The 19,864-nt window shown below is 35.7% G+C and overlaps 1 protein-coding gene across 3 annotated transcripts; it reads right to left on the bottom strand.

Annotated features, from left to right (window-relative positions):
- Window positions 1–6,459: 6,459 nt before the first annotated feature.
- Window positions 6,460–18,389, bottom strand: LOC130749014 (ent-kaurene synthase, chloroplastic). 3 transcript variants are annotated; one of them, XM_057602273.1, is made up of 14 exons: window positions 18,316–18,389; window positions 10,860–10,912; window positions 10,480–10,765; window positions 10,229–10,409; window positions 9,903–10,120; window positions 9,691–9,811; window positions 9,355–9,452; window positions 9,034–9,257; window positions 8,816–8,928; window positions 8,632–8,730; window positions 8,168–8,383; window positions 7,924–8,065; window positions 7,167–7,412; window positions 6,460–7,094 (listed from the first exon to the last, which is right to left on the bottom strand). In XM_057602273.1, the coding sequence occupies exons 1-14, from the start codon at window positions 18,368–18,370 to the stop codon at window positions 6,738–6,740; spliced, it is 2,409 nt and encodes an 802-aa protein (XP_057458256.1). In that variant the 5' UTR covers window positions 18,371–18,389; the 3' UTR covers window positions 6,460–6,737. The 3 variants fall into 3 exon arrangements, with proteins under 3 accessions (XP_057458256.1, XP_057458257.1, XP_057458255.1); XM_057602274.1 differs by lacking the exon at window positions 18,316–18,389 and adding an exon at window positions 11,908–12,033; XM_057602272.1 differs by lacking the exons at window positions 10,860–10,912; window positions 18,316–18,389 and adding an exon at window positions 11,908–12,102.
- Between the last annotated feature and the right edge of the window lie 1,475 nt (window positions 18,390–19,864).

The raw sequence follows: 19,864 nt of genomic DNA, 5'->3' as shown, positions 1-19,864 counted from the left end.
CGTGGTGCCAATCATGCATTACAAATTGATTCAGTAACCAAAACTTATAATATTATTAATTATTATAATTGGTGGAAACCTTTCGAGAAAGTGCGAAGAAATCGACCTTTGTGTCGGAATCTGTCAAGTGGGAATGGTTCTTGATGTTGCAAATGCATGCAGTGATAGAGTCCATGGGTAGTTGTATAGATAAGATACCGACCAAGATTCCGTGTGTACAAGACGACACAGGGTCCGTCAAGTGGTTCACCATGTTGAAATTTGATATATTAACAATCGATTCAGTAAACAAAGACTTGTAATAGTATTATAATTGGTGAAATGCTAAAAGACCGTGCGAAGAAAATCGACCTTTGTGTTGGAATCTTTGAACGTGGTTCACCGGTCTCCATCAATGTGGGCACTGGCAATGATCACAGACAGTGAGAAGAAACGGTGGAGGGCCGGCTCGGTGGTCCTCAGTTGAGGAAGATGGTAACGTGGTTTCTCTGTCTGTATTTTGTAAAGCAGTTGGGACTTGGAAGGATTAAGTTGAAGATGGAGGTCCAAAATGAGAATAACCAAAACTTTTGGACAATTTTGAAAATAACTTAAATTAATTATAAACTGGATAATACTAGGTCTTTTGATTGGAGCATGGAGGACCGCTTTGGAAGTGGTCACCTTATACGGACTAATCTTCATGGTGATGTCTACTATGAGTCACTTAAGGTATATCATGCAACAAAATGCGGTGTTTTAGGTATTTTATCATTTAAAAGTTTTCATAATTGCAAACATGTCCTTTTGACTAGTCATTCATCATCACCACTTTCGGCCACTTATTCTCCAACTCCGGCCACCCACTCAGAACCACAACATCATTGTACGACACTTTCTTTCAGTGCCTCACACAACACAAGTTCTCCCACTCCTCTCCAATATTGTCTTTGCCGCAACCAACTTATCTTTCTCCTTTATCCTCTAAAGTTACAGCCACAATGCTCATTTCAACACAAGTTCTCCCACCCCTCTCCAGTTGTGAGGGCATATTATCATACACCATTAAGTAGGTTTTTGTTTATGAAATTATTACTGCTTCTCGGGTGGAGAGAACTTTGGAACATAATGCCACTAATACGTGTTCCATAAGTGCACGAATTGTTCGAAATAATATAAAAGATTGTCGAACCTCAGAGATTATATGTAGAACCAAATTGCAAGAGGAATTCGCTTTTAAGACAAGAAAAAGCAAATTGCAAATATGATTTTGATCGTTGGTTAAACTTGGTAAAAGAAACGATTATAAAAGCTGAACTTTGTTATGATTAAAGCAAGCACTTGGAGTTTGCTTCACCAATTCAGGTTATGCTCAAGAAAACAGAGCATGTATGGAACTTTTGGAATTCAATCTATGGTGATCTAGCTGTAATCCCTACTTGTCATTGGTCATGCACAAGCAAAACTTTCAAATTAATTTTAAAGGTCTATCTCTAGCACCTAAAATAATTAACATGAGAATGAAGTTCTTATTAATCAGGACACCACTATAGGTTCTCACCCTTATCTCTAAGAAATGGATAAACAAATCAATCTAATTCTATGTCTCTTAATTTATTTTAACTCTCGTTCATAAATAGAATAATAAAAAAACTTGCGATGACTCAAGCTTGAAAATAAGTAGAGAAAAGGTTCATAGACATAAGACCATGTTCATACAAAACTCGGAACTTAAACATAACTAAGAAAAGGATTCACATCCGAAGTGCTATAAAGAAACTTAGCCAAGAATGGCTAAGAAAGGGCTTAATTCCACTTTAGGCCCCTGATGTTTCATAAATGTGCAATCTGCACCCCCCGTGTATAAAACGTGCGGTCAAGGTCTCTGACGATTCTAAAACGTGCGATTAACGTCCTTCCGTTAGGTTTCGTCTGTTGACCAAACAGAATGCTGACGTGACACTTATTTAATTTCATAAAAAAATCATTTTTCTAATAAAAAATAATAAAATATTAAAACTTAATAATAATAAAAAATGAAAAATCTCTCAGACTCTCACTCACTCAATTCTCTCTCTCTCTCTCTCACTCGACCATCTCTCTTCCTCTTTCACGCTTCTTCTTCTTTCTTCTTCTTTCATCTTCCTCCTTCCTCATTCCATGGCTTCCTCAACCTCACCTCACCCCAACCTCACCCCACAACCCCAAATCTCTCAGACTCGCTCTCTCTCTCTCTCTCTCTCGATCTCGTTCTGGATCTCTCTCTCGATCCCGCTCTCTCCTCTGGACTAATCTAACAAAGTCTAAGGACTAATTTGAAATCCTAAAGAAAACATGATATAAATATATTTTTTTGAAAACAAACTAAACATAGTTGAAAACATAACATAGTCATAATTAAACAACTCGTTCCCGACATATAGTAATAGTAACTTACAAAGACATAAGTAGGGTTCCAAAATAAGTATGCACACTTAAACAATGGCTAAGACAGGGTTCCAGTAAAAGAGTTTTCAGAGTTTGAAGAAGACTCAAAGCATAAACTACTAAAAGAAAATCAAACAGCTTCTTTCATCTCTGCTCCGCCGCTTACTGTCCCTCCACCATCTCGATCATAGCTAAGCATCATCGGAACGCTCTTCATCGCCTAATAGCGTTAAACGCCCAAACAACAAGTAGCAAGCAGAAAGGGTTAACTCCATGCAACTACCACATATGAAAGAGAAAAACATGCTATTCACATTTAATTACCTAGCATGGTAAATAAACTAGCAACTTGAATTAACTCAGATATCAACAAAACCAACAACATATAATTTTTTTTTTTTTGGTACATAAACAACAACATATAATTTAATCATACATAAACAGAATCAATTACATATAATTAAATCAGATATAAACATGATCAACAACATGTAAGTAAATCAGATATAAACAATATCAACAACATATAATTAAATCAGACATAACATAATCAACAACATGTAAGTAAATCAAATATAAACAATATCAACAACATATAATTAAATCAGATATAAACAATATCAACAACATATCATCAAATCAGATATAGACAATATCAACAACATATCATCAAATTAACCTCAACAATATAACATCAAATCAGATATCAACAACCTCAACAATATAACATCAAATTAGATATCAACAACCTCAACAATATAACATCAAATCAGCTATCAACCAAAACAACAGAAGCAAATATTATTGCCCTATAATGCAACTATATGCTGCTACAAAAATGGATCGATCAATATCGTCTCGCAAGACGGGACAATCACGCGAGACCACACCCCACCTCATCGCCACTTTAGGACATCTCACAAGATGGGACAATCACGCGGGACCACACCCCACCTCATCGCCACTTTAGGACATCTCGCAAGATGGGACAATCACGTGGGACCACACCCCACCTCATCGCCACTGTATAACGTCTCGAAAGACGGGACAATCAAGCGGGACCACACCCCACCTCATCGCCACTTTAGGACATCTCGCAAGATGGGATAATCACGCGGGACCACACCCCACCTCATTGCCACTTAAAAACCAAGTCATATATGTCAAGTCAGTCAACAACAAAGCCCAACTAAGGACCAATCTAAAGTAACCACATGTTATTCATAATTACAACATTCGCACAAACACATCAAGCTTTATTGAGCGATGAAACAATAATTAAGTGCTATAAAACATAATCATGTCATATCCACTAGAAAGCAGTAATGACAGAAACCAGTAAACAACCGAAGCCTCTCAGAAAACGGAGACACACGTCTCAATAAGTTCACTCGGCCGAAGCCTCCAGAAAACATTTTCCCAGTTCAGCAAAAATAATCAAAATCAAATGTCAATCAATATAAACATCTTCATCTCAAACGCATGCAGTGCGATAAATACATGCAAGACTCAAGGACGCACTAAAACTGAGTTACCCTTACCTTAGCTAATCTCTCCATCCAAGCTCAACATCCCAGTCCAATCCAAAATAAAGCTCCTGAACTCAGCAAGTTCCCCGGACGTCCTCCTTAGTTGTGAAACCTCACCAATTGCTCCAAAGTCTTTTTCCTCAGCTCAACTCGTTTCAACCCTTAAGCAAAGTATCATTGCTTAGTCGCTAAGAAACAATACAACTAATAACACTAACAAAACCAGAAAAAAAGCTTTCGAAGCTTTAGAGTTCGACATTTAGGCACGAATGGACAATAAGACATGTTTTCGCTAAAACGCGCATAACTCGAGCTACAGAACTCGGAATGACACAAAACCAAAGCCAAAATTTCGACAACAGAGAGGGCTACGCTATGGACCAGGCCATACAAACCAAAAAATTATTTTTGGACACGGTACAGTTCCAAAAAGTTTCGGCCACTACCAAAAATCGGGTTTCCCGAACTTTTCTTCGATCTAAATTAATTCTAGGTATTCTTAGGTGATATCTAGGGTAAAACAATGCTCGGAAAAATTTTAGAAATTGCTATGCTACTAGGTGTTTTTGGGTCCAAACTTTAAGCTCAAAACTCAAAGTTAAAATCTTTGAAAACAAATTCGACAGGGTCGTAGATCGGGGCGTTTATAACAACTAGTTCTAAAAGCACTAAGCAAGATCAAGACTTTTTTAATCAAAAAGTAAATTCACAGAGAAAATGGGTTTCGGGGTTTAAAACTCAGATCTACGGCGACTCGGTGCAAATCCGAACAAACCAACAGCGATTATAGCATGTTGGGTTAGTGGGGAAGATAGTTGAAAAGAAAAATCAAAGCTATCAGACATTTTGACATTTTGCTCCAAACTTTGAGCACAGAAAGACATAGAGAAAAGCATCAGAAAGAAGGAAAGGATGCAAGGGTTATGAATGTTACCTCGCTAACAATCCGATGCAACTGAAATCGCGACGATCGGGCAAGAGACGAGAAAACGACGCCGGAATCTCCTCCTCCCCCCTTGCTCGCGGCCATGGCTGGTTGGTGGTGGAAATGGTGAGATTTTTCATTTTCTCTCCTTTTATAGCGGAGGGAAAATGTGGAAAAAGAAAGATTTTGCGGATCTGGTCGTCCCAGTACTTTCATCTGTTGATAAAAAGTGAATATTTGGCGACAGAATGTCAAAACTCAAAACGAGGTTCTTTAAATTGAAGAAAACGATCCAAACGCAGTATGGATCGATTTACGCCGAAAAACTACTTTTTGCAGTTGACGTCGGATGGAGAAACTTCCTTCTGAAGAAAGATCGCAAACGTCGATAGAAATGAAGCATCGCGGATGGAAACTTCGTTAGAAGCTCCGAATAGAAAAACTCTTCATTCGGGGTCTTAATTAAAGTCCCCGAGAAGTTAAAGTCTAGCTTCGACGGACTTCCGGGAAGCGAAACCTAACAAGCGTACAGTTCATGGTTTCGTATCGGAAAGCTGGTCATGGGAAAAATACTAAGAGGTTCTTATTCTCTCTTAAATTCTAAAGTTCTCTTAAACAGTGCTCTAGGAGCGGATATAGCCTTTTTCGGACACTCTCGACCTAAGTCGGGTGCGAATATGACTCGTGCTATTAGTCAAAATGACTATAGTGTCATCCTTAAACATACTGTGAACTTTTGTCTTCATAGCGCTAGTCAAAACGTCAAACACAGTCAAGTTCCACTCACGCTTGCACAGAATCCTATGTGTGAGCTGGAAATTAATTAATTATTAAATTCTAAAATCTTGGGTCTTACAATCTCGCTCTCTCCTTTGGATCTCGCTCTCTCTCTCTCTCTCTCGATCCCGCTCTCTCCTCTGGTTGGTTGGGTAGCAGTTGCAGGTGGGTGGGGGTGGGTTTGTTGAGGTTGCAAGTTGTTTGGGCGTTGATTGGGGTGAGGTATGGGTTAAGGGTGGCGGTTGCAGGTGCGTGGGGGTGGGTTTGTTGAGGTTGCAGATTGATTGGGGTGAGGTTAGGGTGGTGATTGCAGGTGGGTGGGAGAGGGAGGAGGTTGCAGGTTGGTTGGGTGTTGATTGGGGATTTTATCTGGGTTTGAGTTTTTTGTTTTGATTAGGGAAGTTGAAGAAGATGAGTTAGAAGTTGAAGATGAAGAGAAGCTTCTGGATAAATTTTTGCTTTGAAATAATTTTTATTTTTATGTTTTGAAATAATGTTGAAATAATTTTATTTAAAAAATGAATTTTTAATTAATTAAATAATGTCACGTCAGCATTTTCAGTTTGGTCAACTGAGGAACCAAACAGATTGGGACGGAAGGGCGTTAATCGCACGTTTTAAAAACGTCAGAGACCTTGACCGCACGTTTTATACACGGAGGTGCAGATCGCACATTTATGAAACATCAGGGGCCCAAAGTGGAATTAAGCCCTAAAAAAGATATAACCAAACCTGAAACAAGGCCCTTGAAAGCTCCAAGGCTCCACCAGTAAGTTCAGAGAAAAATAACTTAATAACTAAATAGGGATCTACTTAGATTCATGACGACACAAACAATTTGACTTATTATAAAAAAATAAATCGAGGACAAATTGCTAAGAATTTTATATAGGGATCTACTTAGTTGGGGACCTATACACAGCCATTTTCCAGATTTACCAAAAAAAAACAATTTTGCAGATGATACTATCATCCCTGCCCCCCCACACGCAACCACATATGTCACAAATGGGCATTTATTCATTCAGTGATCATCCAAAAGAGAACTGGGGCATTTATTCATACAGTTGCTGTGTCTGTGAAGTAATTGAACTGAGGCATCACACCACTTGTGGCTTTAACAGAGGGCTAAGGTTTTGCTGAGAATCTACCAACAAATCACCAAGGACTATTGGCTCTTTCATTACTGCATTTACACTAGAGTGCATCTCTTCTGAAGTAAATCCATCATCCTTCATGTAAAATAAGTGCAACACATTCATCATTTTCCAAAACAAATCCTTGCAAGCTCTAGGAATTATGCTTCCTTTTTCCTGCGAAATTAGTCTCAGGAGTTCTCTTCTATTATCCTCAATATTACCCTTCATCTTTTCAATAGCTTCTTCTGCAGTAACAACTCCATTGCCATGAACAATATGCAGAGTCACTGCATTCAATTTCCCTTCCTCAGATTCTCTCTGCAGCAGAAATGGAACATTAGTCACCTTAAAACAAGGCAGAGAATCATGAAGTAGGAATGGACTACATACCTTATAACTATGGATGTCATTGAGAAGACGCCCACAAGTACTCATGAGCTTAAACAGACTATTAAGTTCATGACTTTCGGCAACTTCATTCGAAATCTTAGGTCCTACAAGATAGAGAGCTGGAAGGACAATTGGTCCTAAAGCAAATGATACGAATGCATTTTGCATATAATCATCAATTTCTGGGACAGCCTTTGTTCTAAACCACTCAGCTTCTGTAAGCATGGACTGCATCAAATTCAACCACTGAAAAGCAAACAAAGTCAATCCGCTATTTAAGAAACATCTTAACCGGTTGAATGCCATTAGACCTTTATGAATTATGAGACAATTTAAACTTCCATGTCCTTCAAGTAAATTTATAAGAAAGGTCTCTACACTAATATTTCTTCTCACAATAATATTTTATCTACACTAATAAGAAAGGTCTTGCAGGGACAATATTTACCATTAGAATAATGTAATTTTCATAGGGGAAGGATACAGGGCATAGTTCACTTCTGATAGGGATAGAATCAGGGAGAGAGGGAGAAGAAGGAAGAACAGAGAGAATAGAGAGGGAAACAGGGGAAAAGGAGTATCATTATCCTCAACAACATACCAATTACAATGGTGGACTCTACTTATATAGGCACACTAACTAACTCCCTAAATGATGTGTAACAACTTCTCATATTCACTTAACAGTCCCATTCATTGAATGTACTGGAAAGTTATAATAACATTATATGAGCTGAAAGTTAAAGGAAAATCTCACAATTCGGATAACATCATCTTTCACATTACGTCCTTGCCGCTTAACTGATTTCTCCCCAATCTCACAAATTGTGCTGTGAATCGCAGAAAATATTATCTTAACTGTCTCCGAACAACCCAAAGTGTTGATATCTACATCCCACCTACAGTTACATTTCCATAACATCACTTTTTGAGCAGAAAAGTCATAATAGAATTCAAAAGAAATCAAGGGCGCATAGATGTAACTAAGAAAAGAAATATACTGCTCAACTAGTTGAATAAGGTGTACTTGCTCTTCTTCAGAACTTCCAACATCAAAGAAATCATCAACAACTGTTGTGAGCACCCCATTTTTTGCCCATGATATGCGAGCATCAGAAAGTTCGGGAGAAAAAAGAGTGGCCGCGCCGGAGAAGTAACAATAGGCCAGTTTACTTCTTGCAAATTTTAGTTTGTCTAGTCTGTTCTCAGTAATCCACCTGCATATGATGTTACTTTTTAGAAATTTGAAGATACTATACTAAGTTTATGACACATTTAAATAAAATTTACTCAAAATAAAGCATAAGTACAAGCATAAACAAAAGAGCCTAGATCCCTCAATGACTTCAGGCAATACAAGCACCTCAGCTATGATTATGATCTTTCTAAATTGATCTCTAGCCAGACCAGATATACATATGTGGAAACAAAAAGGGAAAAAGAAAAAATTAAATGAAAGATATACCTTGCAAGTTGCTTGAGCTCTTCACCATGTATTGATTGGCAGATATTGAAGTCTCCTACTGCTAGCTTTAGAATTTCTTGGTTTGCAAGATTGCAAGATCTGTGACATAGTACCAATGATGAATTTGATCTCAGAAGAGAAAAGGAACTTCAGACATTGGGAAAAAAAACTAACAGATGCCCACCTATATGATGTTTTTAAAATCCTTGTTTCTTCTACATTGTAATGCTCTATTGATCTCCTGTTTAACAAACGCTCCAGATTTGCATGATAAGGAAATTTAAGAGCCTCATTGACCTAAAGTGCAAAAACATTTCAGTTATCATTTATCAGGAAGGGCGGCTATAAGACTATATGAAAATATGCAGCTAGCCTTCATGAAAGATTAAAACAATAAACTACCTCTTGGACAACATAACTACAAAGTTTATCGCCATATGCTCCATAAGGGGAAGAATACTGCTTCAGAAGCTGTCTTGTCCAGGAACTTTGCTTTACCAAAACAGATTCATCTGGATGTATAATGACTTGTGAAGCCCTATAAAGCTCTAAAACAGCACCAATATCCTTCAAGTAACCTTTCAAGGAATTGGCAAATTTATCTTCAGAGTATTGATAAAATGGATCTGCAAAGACAATATACAAAGATTAGCTCTGATGGTTTTTTTCTTAAAAAAAAAAAAGGACAACTCTTAGCAACTTAAATGTTACAGATGATCCAACCTGAAGATACATCATAGCCATTGAGACGCAACATACGAAATGCCATTGCGCAGGTGGTGGGGTCTAAGAAAATATCTTCCACTCCTTGCATCCAATATCTGTATTTTCAGAAGTTAAATATAATGAGATTGAGAGATTCAATGGACAAAAATTAAAAGTTTCTATGCTTGGACAAAAAATTGAGTGCCTTTAAATTTACTATCCACTGCTGCTGAATACCTTAAATTGCATGGTATCTATATTTTCATCATATACATAATTTCTTTGCTACTTCTCCAGTTACTGACATTTAGTATTTTACCTTAACAGGTGTACGCATCTCAAATGGGTTATTACCTGTATGTTTCATCCAATACACTTCGAACTTCCTCTTTGAAATGATGATTAATACCCAACCTTTCAAGGTTATCAATCATACAGAGACGAGCATATATATCCAGAGGATAAACTGTTGGAACTGATTTTTTGAGGGAAGAAAGGGCACATTAATGTAAAAAACACATAGTTACTGTAAATAAATTCAGAGAAACATAATTCTGAAAATGTACCTGCATTCCCAAACTTTTCTAATATTGACTGGAGGTAACTAAGACAGTCAGCATTGTTAAGGTGCTGAAAAACAGCTGCTGTTGTAGCAGGTGAATTAAACAAAGATCCATTCTTTCGTTGATACTTCATAATTTCACTCCAGTCCTGTGATTTCAACATTCCTTCTGAAACATATGCTAGATATGCTCTCCACCCTTCTGAATTGCTTTGACTCCCTCTAAGGGAAGATAAATGAAGCAGTTAGGCCAGTTATTAAAATAAAAAATATCTCTCTAATTTTAAATTCTTAGCACCTACAAGTAATTAAAAGAATCTTGAATACTACCTCTGGAGCTCTATCTCTCTCTTACGGATCATTACTTCCAAGCTTATAGGTCCAATTGGAAGATTGATTCCCAAATTTTGTGCATATTCAAGCAAAGAGGGGAAAAGTATATCAAATCCTATGGGAGTGTGTTGCTTCTCATCATTGATTGAGGTAATATTTGACTCAAGAAATTTAAGACCTGCGGGAATATCGGGAAAATCATTTCTATAAAAGTAGAAAAAACAATTGCTAATAGAAGAGTAAAGTACCCTTGTCCATTTGATCTTCACCAATACCCCATTGCTTTAATGCAAGAATACATGCTAAAGTAGATAAGAGAGCATCATTCATCAACAAAGGATGGCGACCAGGAAGACCCCAGGAGCCATCAAAGAGTTGACTATCTAACAACCAATTTAAGCATTGAGGGAAAAGCGGGGCGCAGGGCGAAGTTGGAGAAGGAACCATCGCCACCCAAGCTGTATCATATGAAGAAATAGAAAGTTCAACCTTGTTGAACATGTGCCTGATTCTTTCTTTAGCATCATCCAGGCACTGCGAGCAATAAAACCATATTTTTTTCCTCATTACTTCTCACAGAAAACAATATGAAACAGGGAAAAATAACTTCAAAATATGCATGCCATACCAAAGTTGTACTTTTAGTTTTGTTCTTAACATTTGATTCAATAGTTGAAGAACCTGTTAAGAAGGAAATCATATCAGATCTTCCAGGAAGTATCATGAAGAGATATGAAGGGTTTCATATGTCCATCAAACAAGAGATAATCCAACATTGAAACAAAAATTGTGAGCAGAACAATGCCAAGTCAAATATATATTCTAGATTTGCGATTTGCCATAGCTAGATAGATAATGCAGCTTGTTACAAGCAGTAAAAAATATACCAAGGTAAAAAGCCCTTCAGGTTTTGACATATATCTACTTGACCCCATTTGGAAAAGCTTATTTGAGATTATCTGATAGCATAAGCGCTTGTGCAAGTGTTTGGGAGAGCTTATGCAAACAGCTTATGGTCCATAAGCTGTTTTTAGCTTATGAAAAAGAGCTTATGTTTATATATAGCTTATCTTCAATTTATTTTAATAATTTTTTTAAAATAGCTTATGAATAAGCGCTTATGATTGCTTATGACCATAAGCGCTTAATTAAGCTGTTTCCCCGAACGGGCCCCTAAACTGTTGGAAATGAACTGTTTTTGTTGCATGGTATCTACAAGTACAACCCATGATGATTGTTCTCAAAGATGTGATGCTTAATGCTCTTTCAACCTTTTTTTTAACATATACACAGAAAATCTAGATTACCCAACAATAGCCTTTTAATCCAAAGCTTATCTCATCCAAAAAAAATGAATCTTAGTATATTAAAAATGAATCTTTTTGATTCAAATAGTCTAATATAACCATATCAAAAACATAAACAAAAATTGAAATATCTAACAAACACTATAGCAGAAATTCAACTCAGGTTGCTACTACTACAACAGAAAATCACTCCTACTAAACAAAAATCACAATTGGGAAAGTGTCACTCTGCATATTCCAAAACATGCAGAGTGAATTCAAATTCAAATTCAAATTCGCATAGCCCATTTAAACAGAACAGAACCCAGTTTGCAAATTGCCACCAAATCACTGAGACACACTGAAATGGAGCAAAAGGAAGATAGATACCTGAAGTTGAAGAAATGGAAGAGAGAGGATTGGTGAGGTGTGAGAGAGACATGGTGGAGTGGCAACCGAGTCAAAGAGTGAGTGAGTCGAATGATGACTGTGGAATGGACATTTATATACGAGCGATGCAACGCACGCTAATGTTATTTTCAAAAGTATAATAATAAAATAAAAAATCATTTTGTGTTTTTTTTCGTACATCGGAATTTAAATTGCACCCGTCATGGATTGAACCCTGGATATTCACCTCCCATCTCATATGTCCTCCCACTCTTACCATTTAAGCTATCATTCAAAGGAAAAAAAATCATTTGTGTTTGGTACACCCAATTTGACATAATAAAATAAAAAATCATTGAGTGCAAAACACAAAAATCATTTGTGGGGTCACTTGGATGTCCATTAAAATTTGTATGTGTGCATATTATAAATATATATATATGTAAGAAAAAATAATTTTATACGGGGTATCTAAATGACTCATCTGAGTTACTAACCCACAACTCAATGAATCAATATGATTTTTTATAAATAAATTAATAAATAAAATATAGAAATTCTAACTCACTTATCTTCAATGTGATTGAACGACGAGTTATTTAACCCAAACTTTCTTATGAATTATTTAAACAACCTCATATTAAAAGGGATTAGACAAATTAGTTAATTTCTCAAAGATTTCGGTCAAACTCTTTAAAAGTTGTGATACATTCATATTTTTACGTATATTTTTTTTATCTCTCTTCTTCATAATTTTTTTTTTATATCTCTCATTTATCCTTCTTTTATTATTATCGCTCACTTTGCAGGGTTAAACTCAAAAGATAAACATAGTACATATAAATTAATCTCATTCAACCCTTTATTACCCTGATGTATCAATTTCTTTATATTATAACATTTGTAATGATTTACATATTAAATTATTTTTTAAGAACTCAAATTTTATTTTTTAAAATTTAATAATTGATACTTTAATTTTTTAATCATATAAATGAAATAAATATTTATAAATTATGGAAAGTTTTATGTTATACGAAAATTAAATGTACAGCAATGTTGAGGCCGTGATTCTAACAAATTATTAATTTTATTTATGTATTTAGAATAGCTTCTTATTGAAAGCTCATAAGCAGATTTTGGAGCCTTTGCGGATTTAGAGGTGGAAGCCTCCTACCATGCGCTTTGTTGATGGTGCGTATGATCATTCTCAGCGACGCATAGGTATAGGAGGTGTTGTTCAGGACTCGAGTGGAGCTTTGGCAATTTGGTTTTTGTGCTGGTGTGCTTGATGGTGATCCTTTGGCTACAGGGGTCAATATTCTTTGTATGAGTTTTCATCTCCTCTAGAGAAGGAACATTCTCAGGGCTTATTGTGACCCAGATGGTAAGGAGGTTGTGAATTTGCTTTCTCAAGGGAGGTTATGATTACATGAGTTGGCTTGTATGTTTATGGATGTTCATATTTTGCTTGCCGCAGTTGGGATATTCGACTTCGTCATATTCTCGAGGAGGCTAACGGGCCAGCAAATTTCTTAGCAGATTATAAAATTGCTTAACAGTATGATTTTACGTGTTTTGATGTTCTCACGGACATAAAAGTATTAGTGAAAAATGCAATGTGCCGGCAAATTTCACTTTTTGTTTTGGAATTTTCACAAACAAGGAAAGTTTTTGGATTGATACAGTTCAGACAGAGTTAGGCAACTTGTCATGGTATAGAAACTGTATTGTTAAGTTAAGGCAGTATTAATTTTTTTTTATTTAGAATAGCTTCTTAAACTTTTCAATTACAAAATTAAATAATTTGATTTTTTTTTTTGAAAATGAAAAATTAAATAATTTGATATGCACTACAAAAAAACTGTCATTTAGTGGGGGATTTTAGCGGGGGTTTTAGTAACCCCCACAAGTGTCGTTAATTTTAATAGTTAAGGGGGATATTTCATGATGTATTCCCTAAATTTAGGTTTTCAAACATGTAATAGTTTTAAAATGTCCCAAGAATAAAATCTGGTAGCCAAGGGAGGCATAAATCTGTAAATAATCTCTTGCATTTAAGGGAGTTTTCAGGGAGGTTGAAAACTCCCGTTAAAAAAGCTTGCGGATAAGGGAGGTTTAAAACCCCCGCTAAAAACCGCCGCTAAATCCATATGCAGGTACCAGGGTTTGTTGAAAAACGCCGCTAATGATTTGTGGGGAGTGTAACTTCAAGATTTTTCAAAACCTCCGCTAAGTAACTCACGGGGGTTGAAAACCCCCACTAAATGCATAAAAAACCCCACTAAATAACATTTTTTTTAGTGGATATTTATTTATTTTAACATAACTTTTATCAATGCCATTGAATTAATTCAATATAAATTTATTTAATTTTGTATTACACTGATTCACTGAATACTTAATATATTTAAGGCTTAATTGCACTTTTCGTCCCTTATGTTAGGCTCTTGTGCAATTTCAATCCCCTTTGTTTAAAACGAGCAATTTTGGTCCACCAAAGATTAATTTATGCAAATTAAGTCCTACCGTTAGTCTTCTGTCAATTGTTAACGGAAATTGCTGAGGTGGCACATCCATTAATATTTTTTTAATATTTTTTCTGTTTAAAAAAATTAAAAAATAAAAAATTGTCAAAATCAAACTTTAATACCTTTCTAAGTTAAAAAAAAAAACTTTAATACCTTTTTGTTTCAACAAAATAAACTTTAGGAAAAACTTTAAAAGTAATTCATATTCACCGAAAAAAAAAAATCCTGAATCTTCATCTTCTCTATTTTCTTCATCTTCTTCTCTCCCTCTTTTCTTCATCTTCTTCCCTCCCTCTTACCTGAACTCTCTTTCTCTCTCTCACACCTAAACAACAACATATCCCTCTCTCCTTAAACTCTATGAATCTCGCCTCCTCCCGTTTATGTTCTGATCTTTGATTTCGTTTTCTTTGGACTCTGTCTCTGTGTCTCTCTTTCACTCTCTCTGGACCTCGACCATCCCGTCAAAGAAGAAGCAGTGGTCGGCGCAGAAGAGCTCGGCGTCTGGTGTTTGTGGGTGGCTTGTCTTCTTCTTCTCCTTCAACAATCGATTCAGATCTTCACTCTGCAGTCATCGTCGATACCCAAGTCGACGTGGTCGTCACCGCCGGCGCAGGCAGCGTGCTAGCTCCGCCTCTGGTGAGCAAGCCTAGATCTGCCGTGAAATCCTTTATCACCCCCAATTTACACCTTGAAACTCAGATCTAAGACCCAGATACTATGACCTATTGTTGTTTTGAGGGATGAGGGTTTTGAGGTTGTGAGGAGGAGAGATGAGAGGATGAGTGAACAGAGGGTGGAGTGCGTGTGTGGGACTGTGGGAGAGATGGGGCTAGAGGAAGAAGTCGACGTGGTGGCGGTGAGGTGGTGGCGGAGGGGGATAAAGATGGCTTGAAATGTGTATTGGGTGATTGGAGACGAGGGAGGAGAAGGAAAGGGTGAAGAAGATGATGTTGAATCTGAGCATTTTTTGTTGAATTTGAGTTTGAATGTGGTTGGCGGATGATTTTTGAATGTGGTTTTGAAGAAGTTTGAATCTGCTGATTTGTTCCTTTTACCTAGGTGTTCATGATTTTTTCAAGAAACAAATCAGCAGATTCAAACTCCAGACAGAACCTTCAACTAGAAGTTTGAATCTGCTGATGTGGTTCTGTCTTTGTGTTTGAAGAAGAGGAGGTGAAGAAGGTGATATGGAAAAATAATAATAAAAATAAAATTTAATGCTTAAGTGAAAAAAATATTAATAAAATATTAATGGGCATGCCAACTCAGCAATTTCCGTTAACAATTGACAGTAGACTAACGGCAGGACTTAATTTGCACAAATTGATCTTTGGTGGACCAAAATTGCTCGTTTTAAATAAAAGGGATTGAAATTGCACGAGAGTCTAACATAAGGGACGAAAAGTGCAATTAAGCCTATATTTAATGTCAATGTTAGTTTCATTCATACATACATCCAATAATATCACCACATCAGAAAAGAAATCTTTACTTTAATTAAAAAAACTAACTACTTTTTAACATGTAACAATAAATAATTGGATAAGATTAAACAGTACAATCAAACTAAACTCATAGTACTTAGCAATCACAGTAATGCATTTTCAAAAAAAAAAACAATCACAGTAATGTTTGTATAACACGGCTTATACAAAAAACAATTTTTTTCTAAATATAATTATTTTATATGAAAATTATTGGCGGGCACGATTGTGACAAGTGCAAGAAAGCACAGTGCATGAACAGCTGAAATTGGAATCAATAATGTCACATTCACACTTATACTTATCTGCACTAAAAGAAATGCAGAAATTGAAATAAGAAATGATGAGATATATGATGAAAAGAAAGGAGGGAAAAATGAGATTGAAAAAAATATGATATAAATGAATCAAATTTTGTACATAAGTATGGTATATATCTACCATATTCCTGGATGTACGTACAAGACGTCGAAACCACCTGGGTGTACAAGACGACAAGATGGCGATGTAACAATTGCAAGGAATCATTGTTGGGATCTTGAAAACGTAGGACCCCAAAGAATAAAAAAATATATATTCTCATTTTTAAAATGATTATTGTTTAAATTGATAGTACATCTATTCCTTATTAATTATCTACTTTAAAGAAAAAATGTTTTTTTTTATATATCTATTCACTTAGCATTTCAAAAGAACATTAAATAACATTATTTTTCAAATAGTACCCATTTAAGCACAGTAAATAAAGAAAGATAAACACATTCTAGAGGGTAAAATTGAAAAATAAATAATATATTTCTAAATATTAATACAATAAATTATATTTTTTAATATGTGTACTTCTCTCTGCGGATAGTTAAATAGGAATGAAGATAATATATAATTTATATAAAATGAAAATAGGAACGAAGATAGTATAAAGTTGTCCCAAAATAATAGCTTAAGTGGTAAAAAAGTTAGGGAACATATGAGTTGGGTGGGGAGGTTCAGGGATCATTCCCTAGAGGATGTACAAAAAAAAATTACTCTCTCTGTTCCTTAATATCTGTCACTTTAAGGTTGTGGCACATGTACTAAGGAATACTATCATTTATGGTTTGTTTGGTATGAGGAAGGAAAGAAATGAAAAGAAAGGAAAAGAAAAGGAAAGAAAGAGAAATGAGAGTAAGATGATTTTCAGGTTGTTTGGTGTGGGGGAATGGAAAAGAAAAAAGTGGAAGGAAAGAAAAAAAGTGTGATGTATAATTACTATTTTATCCTTTATATATATATAATTACACAAAGAATTCATATATAACAAAATTTAAATTAAATTTTTAAAATTAATTTACACAGTTCAAAAAATGTTGATTCTAATTTTCTGGGTATCTTTAAAATTACTTTTATAACATATATTTTATATCAAAAAATAATATCGTATTTGTCATATTTTTTTAGTAAAACTAAAATTGTACAATAAATAATTTAGAAAGATGTATCATGATAATATGTATTTATATATTTGAAATTACTATCGTTGTCATTGTCAGATAAATAATAAAAGAAACCAGTATTATAAAAATAATAGAAAAACTATAATAAAAAACAAGTAAAGAAATAATCTACGTTTTTGTTCCATTGGACATTTTTGGCATTTTATAAGGTATGCCCATCTTCCACCGTTTTCTCTCCATTTTGGGAGGAAAACATTTTGGGGTGGGGCCCACCCCAATTTTTCTTTCCTCCATGTTTTTCTCATGAACCAAAGAAGGGAAAAGATTTCGTTTTCCGTGTTTTCCTTTCCTTTCTCTCCCCTCCCCTCAAACCAAACAGACCGTTAATGTTCTACTTCTATTAGAATTACCATGAAACTTCCTATATAATATATCATTTATCTCTCTTATTATTCTGTTTTTCAATTCTCTACCACCAATTAATAAATTAAGGGTATAATTGGTAAAGTATAATTAATGCTCTCTTGATATGCTTTCTTTGGTACCCATCTAAAAGTGGAGGGGTTACGTACCTTTTAGGCTTAATTTACCATAATTTCTTCTATAACAAACTTTTATAATTTATAATTTAGTCCTTTATACTCTAAATAATGAACTGAAGGGTTCTAAACCCTCCCATTCTGAAAGAGTACCGGTGCAATTAAGTTTTTTATACTCTAAATAATGAACTGATGAGTTCCAAACCCTCCCATTTTGAAAGGGTAACAGAGTAACCACAAATTCAGTTGGCAAAAGTGCATAATTCTTCAACGCTTAAGCAAACTTTTGAAATGAAAATTTAAAGAAGAATTCAATCTAAAAAGGTAAGAATTTGCATAGCCCTTTAGCACAGAGCAGTCCAAAGTCTGCAAATTGCCATCAAATCAGAGACGTGAAGCTGAAGGAAAAAGAAAAAACCTGAAGCTGAAGAAGAAGTGCAACATAGTGGATTGATGAGGCGTGAGAGAGACATTCTTGACTTTGCAACTGCAAAAACACCATGCATGTCAAACTTTGTGAAATGGATATTTATATACGGAAAAAATCATGTCTATTTTTGTAAAACTACCACTTTCCACATTAGATTTGTCAAACCACGTGTTGCCAAAATCATATCAACCCAATCCTTTATTATATTTACATTTGGAATAGAGAGGGTGGTTGTGTACAATACGACACAGATAAGAGTTAACAATTTCAACGAAATTTTTGTGTGGGAATCTGTCAAGTGGTTCACCATGTTGAAATTTGATATATTAACAATTGATTCAGTAAACAAGGACTTGTAATAGTATTATAATTGGTGAAATGCTAAAAGACCGTGCGATGAAAATTGACCTTTGTGTTGGAATCTTTGAACGTGGCTCACCATGTTCCATCAATGTGGCTATGATCACGTAATCGATGAAATCTCTTGAAGACAGTGAAGAAAATTAAAAGATCTTCATGTCTCTGAGCTCCAGATTCATTAGACAGTTCTGCATGTTCAAGCACTTCGGATGAACATCAAGTTGGTTTCACAAAACTTGCTTTCAGTGCCTCACAATGCACACAAATCCTCCCACTCAACTCTCCAACATTGCCTTCTCCCGAATTAACAGTGCCTCATTCTTCCTTGTCCTTCAAAACTACATCTGTAACGCATATTTCAACACCACCTCCACGCTAAAGAAATTAATCATCCTCACTCCCTAGCAAGAATCCCACGTTGAGGATGGTGTCATCTGCGCCAAAACTATAAGGGTTCAACTCAAACTTAGAAGCGACAGCCATGATTACGAGGGCATCTCTTATGTCTCTAACGAACCCTTAATGATATCACCTTGTTCAACCTCCAGAGTATCACTGTTGACGTGAAAAATGAGGTTGTTGTAGTCCAAGCCGATGCTACAGCTTAGGAGAGTTTATTACGAGATCTGGGAGAAGAGTAAAGTTCATGGAGTTCTTGCTCGGGTGTGTCCTATTGTTGGGGTCAGTGGCCATTTTAGGAAGAGGATGATGATGATGATGATGATGGTGGTGATGATGGAGGAGGAGAGCTAGGGTAATGCTTCCTTGGAAGAACCAGTGCATGGAGAGTTTGGGAAGTGGCAATCTCTTGCTTAAGATGGTTAAGGTGACAATATAACCCCCAAGCCCTAGGGTAGGAACCTTCACCATGAACCAATATTTTTCCTAACTCTTTAACCCTTATTTGAGGCGAGCTGGATTTGCCACCCCAACCATTAGATTTCACACCCCCAATTTTCGGATTTTCAAGTTCCGAATTATTTCGGAATTTTAGATTCCGAAATTAATTCGTGATTTGTAGTGCAAAATACATGTAACACCCCACTTTTGAGTGAAAAAGTGCTTCGGAAACCTTATTTCCGAAATATTTCGGAAACTGAATTTCCGTAAGTGGGGTGACATTTCTAATGAGTGAGGTGTCAAATCTAATGATCCTTATTTGAGTCGTCTTAATGAC

This window comes from Lotus japonicus, chromosome 3 (assembly GCF_012489685.1).
Source record: "Lotus japonicus ecotype B-129 chromosome 3, LjGifu_v1.2".
Lineage (NCBI taxonomy): Eukaryota > Viridiplantae > Streptophyta > Magnoliopsida > Fabales > Fabaceae > Lotus > Lotus japonicus.
The sequence above is the reverse complement of the archived record's forward strand: the minus strand, read 5'-3'. Positions and strand labels throughout refer to the sequence as shown.

What these genes read in the sequence shown, in the direction of transcription:
- LOC130749014 (XM_057602272.1), bottom strand. Translation starts at nt 12,087, where the DNA reads ATGATTTTTTATTTTATTATTATACTTTTGAAAATAACATTAGCGTGC. An exon ending in GAGCTCAAGCAACTTGCAAG is followed by an intron (nt 8,384 to 8,631) that starts GTATATCTTTCA and finishes CATCATATGCAG; the next exon opens with GTGGATTACTGAGAACAGAC. An exon ending in CTTATTCAACTAGTTGAGCA is followed by an intron (nt 8,066 to 8,167) that starts GTATATTTCTTT and finishes ATGTAACTGTAG; the next exon opens with GTGGGATGTAGATATCAACA.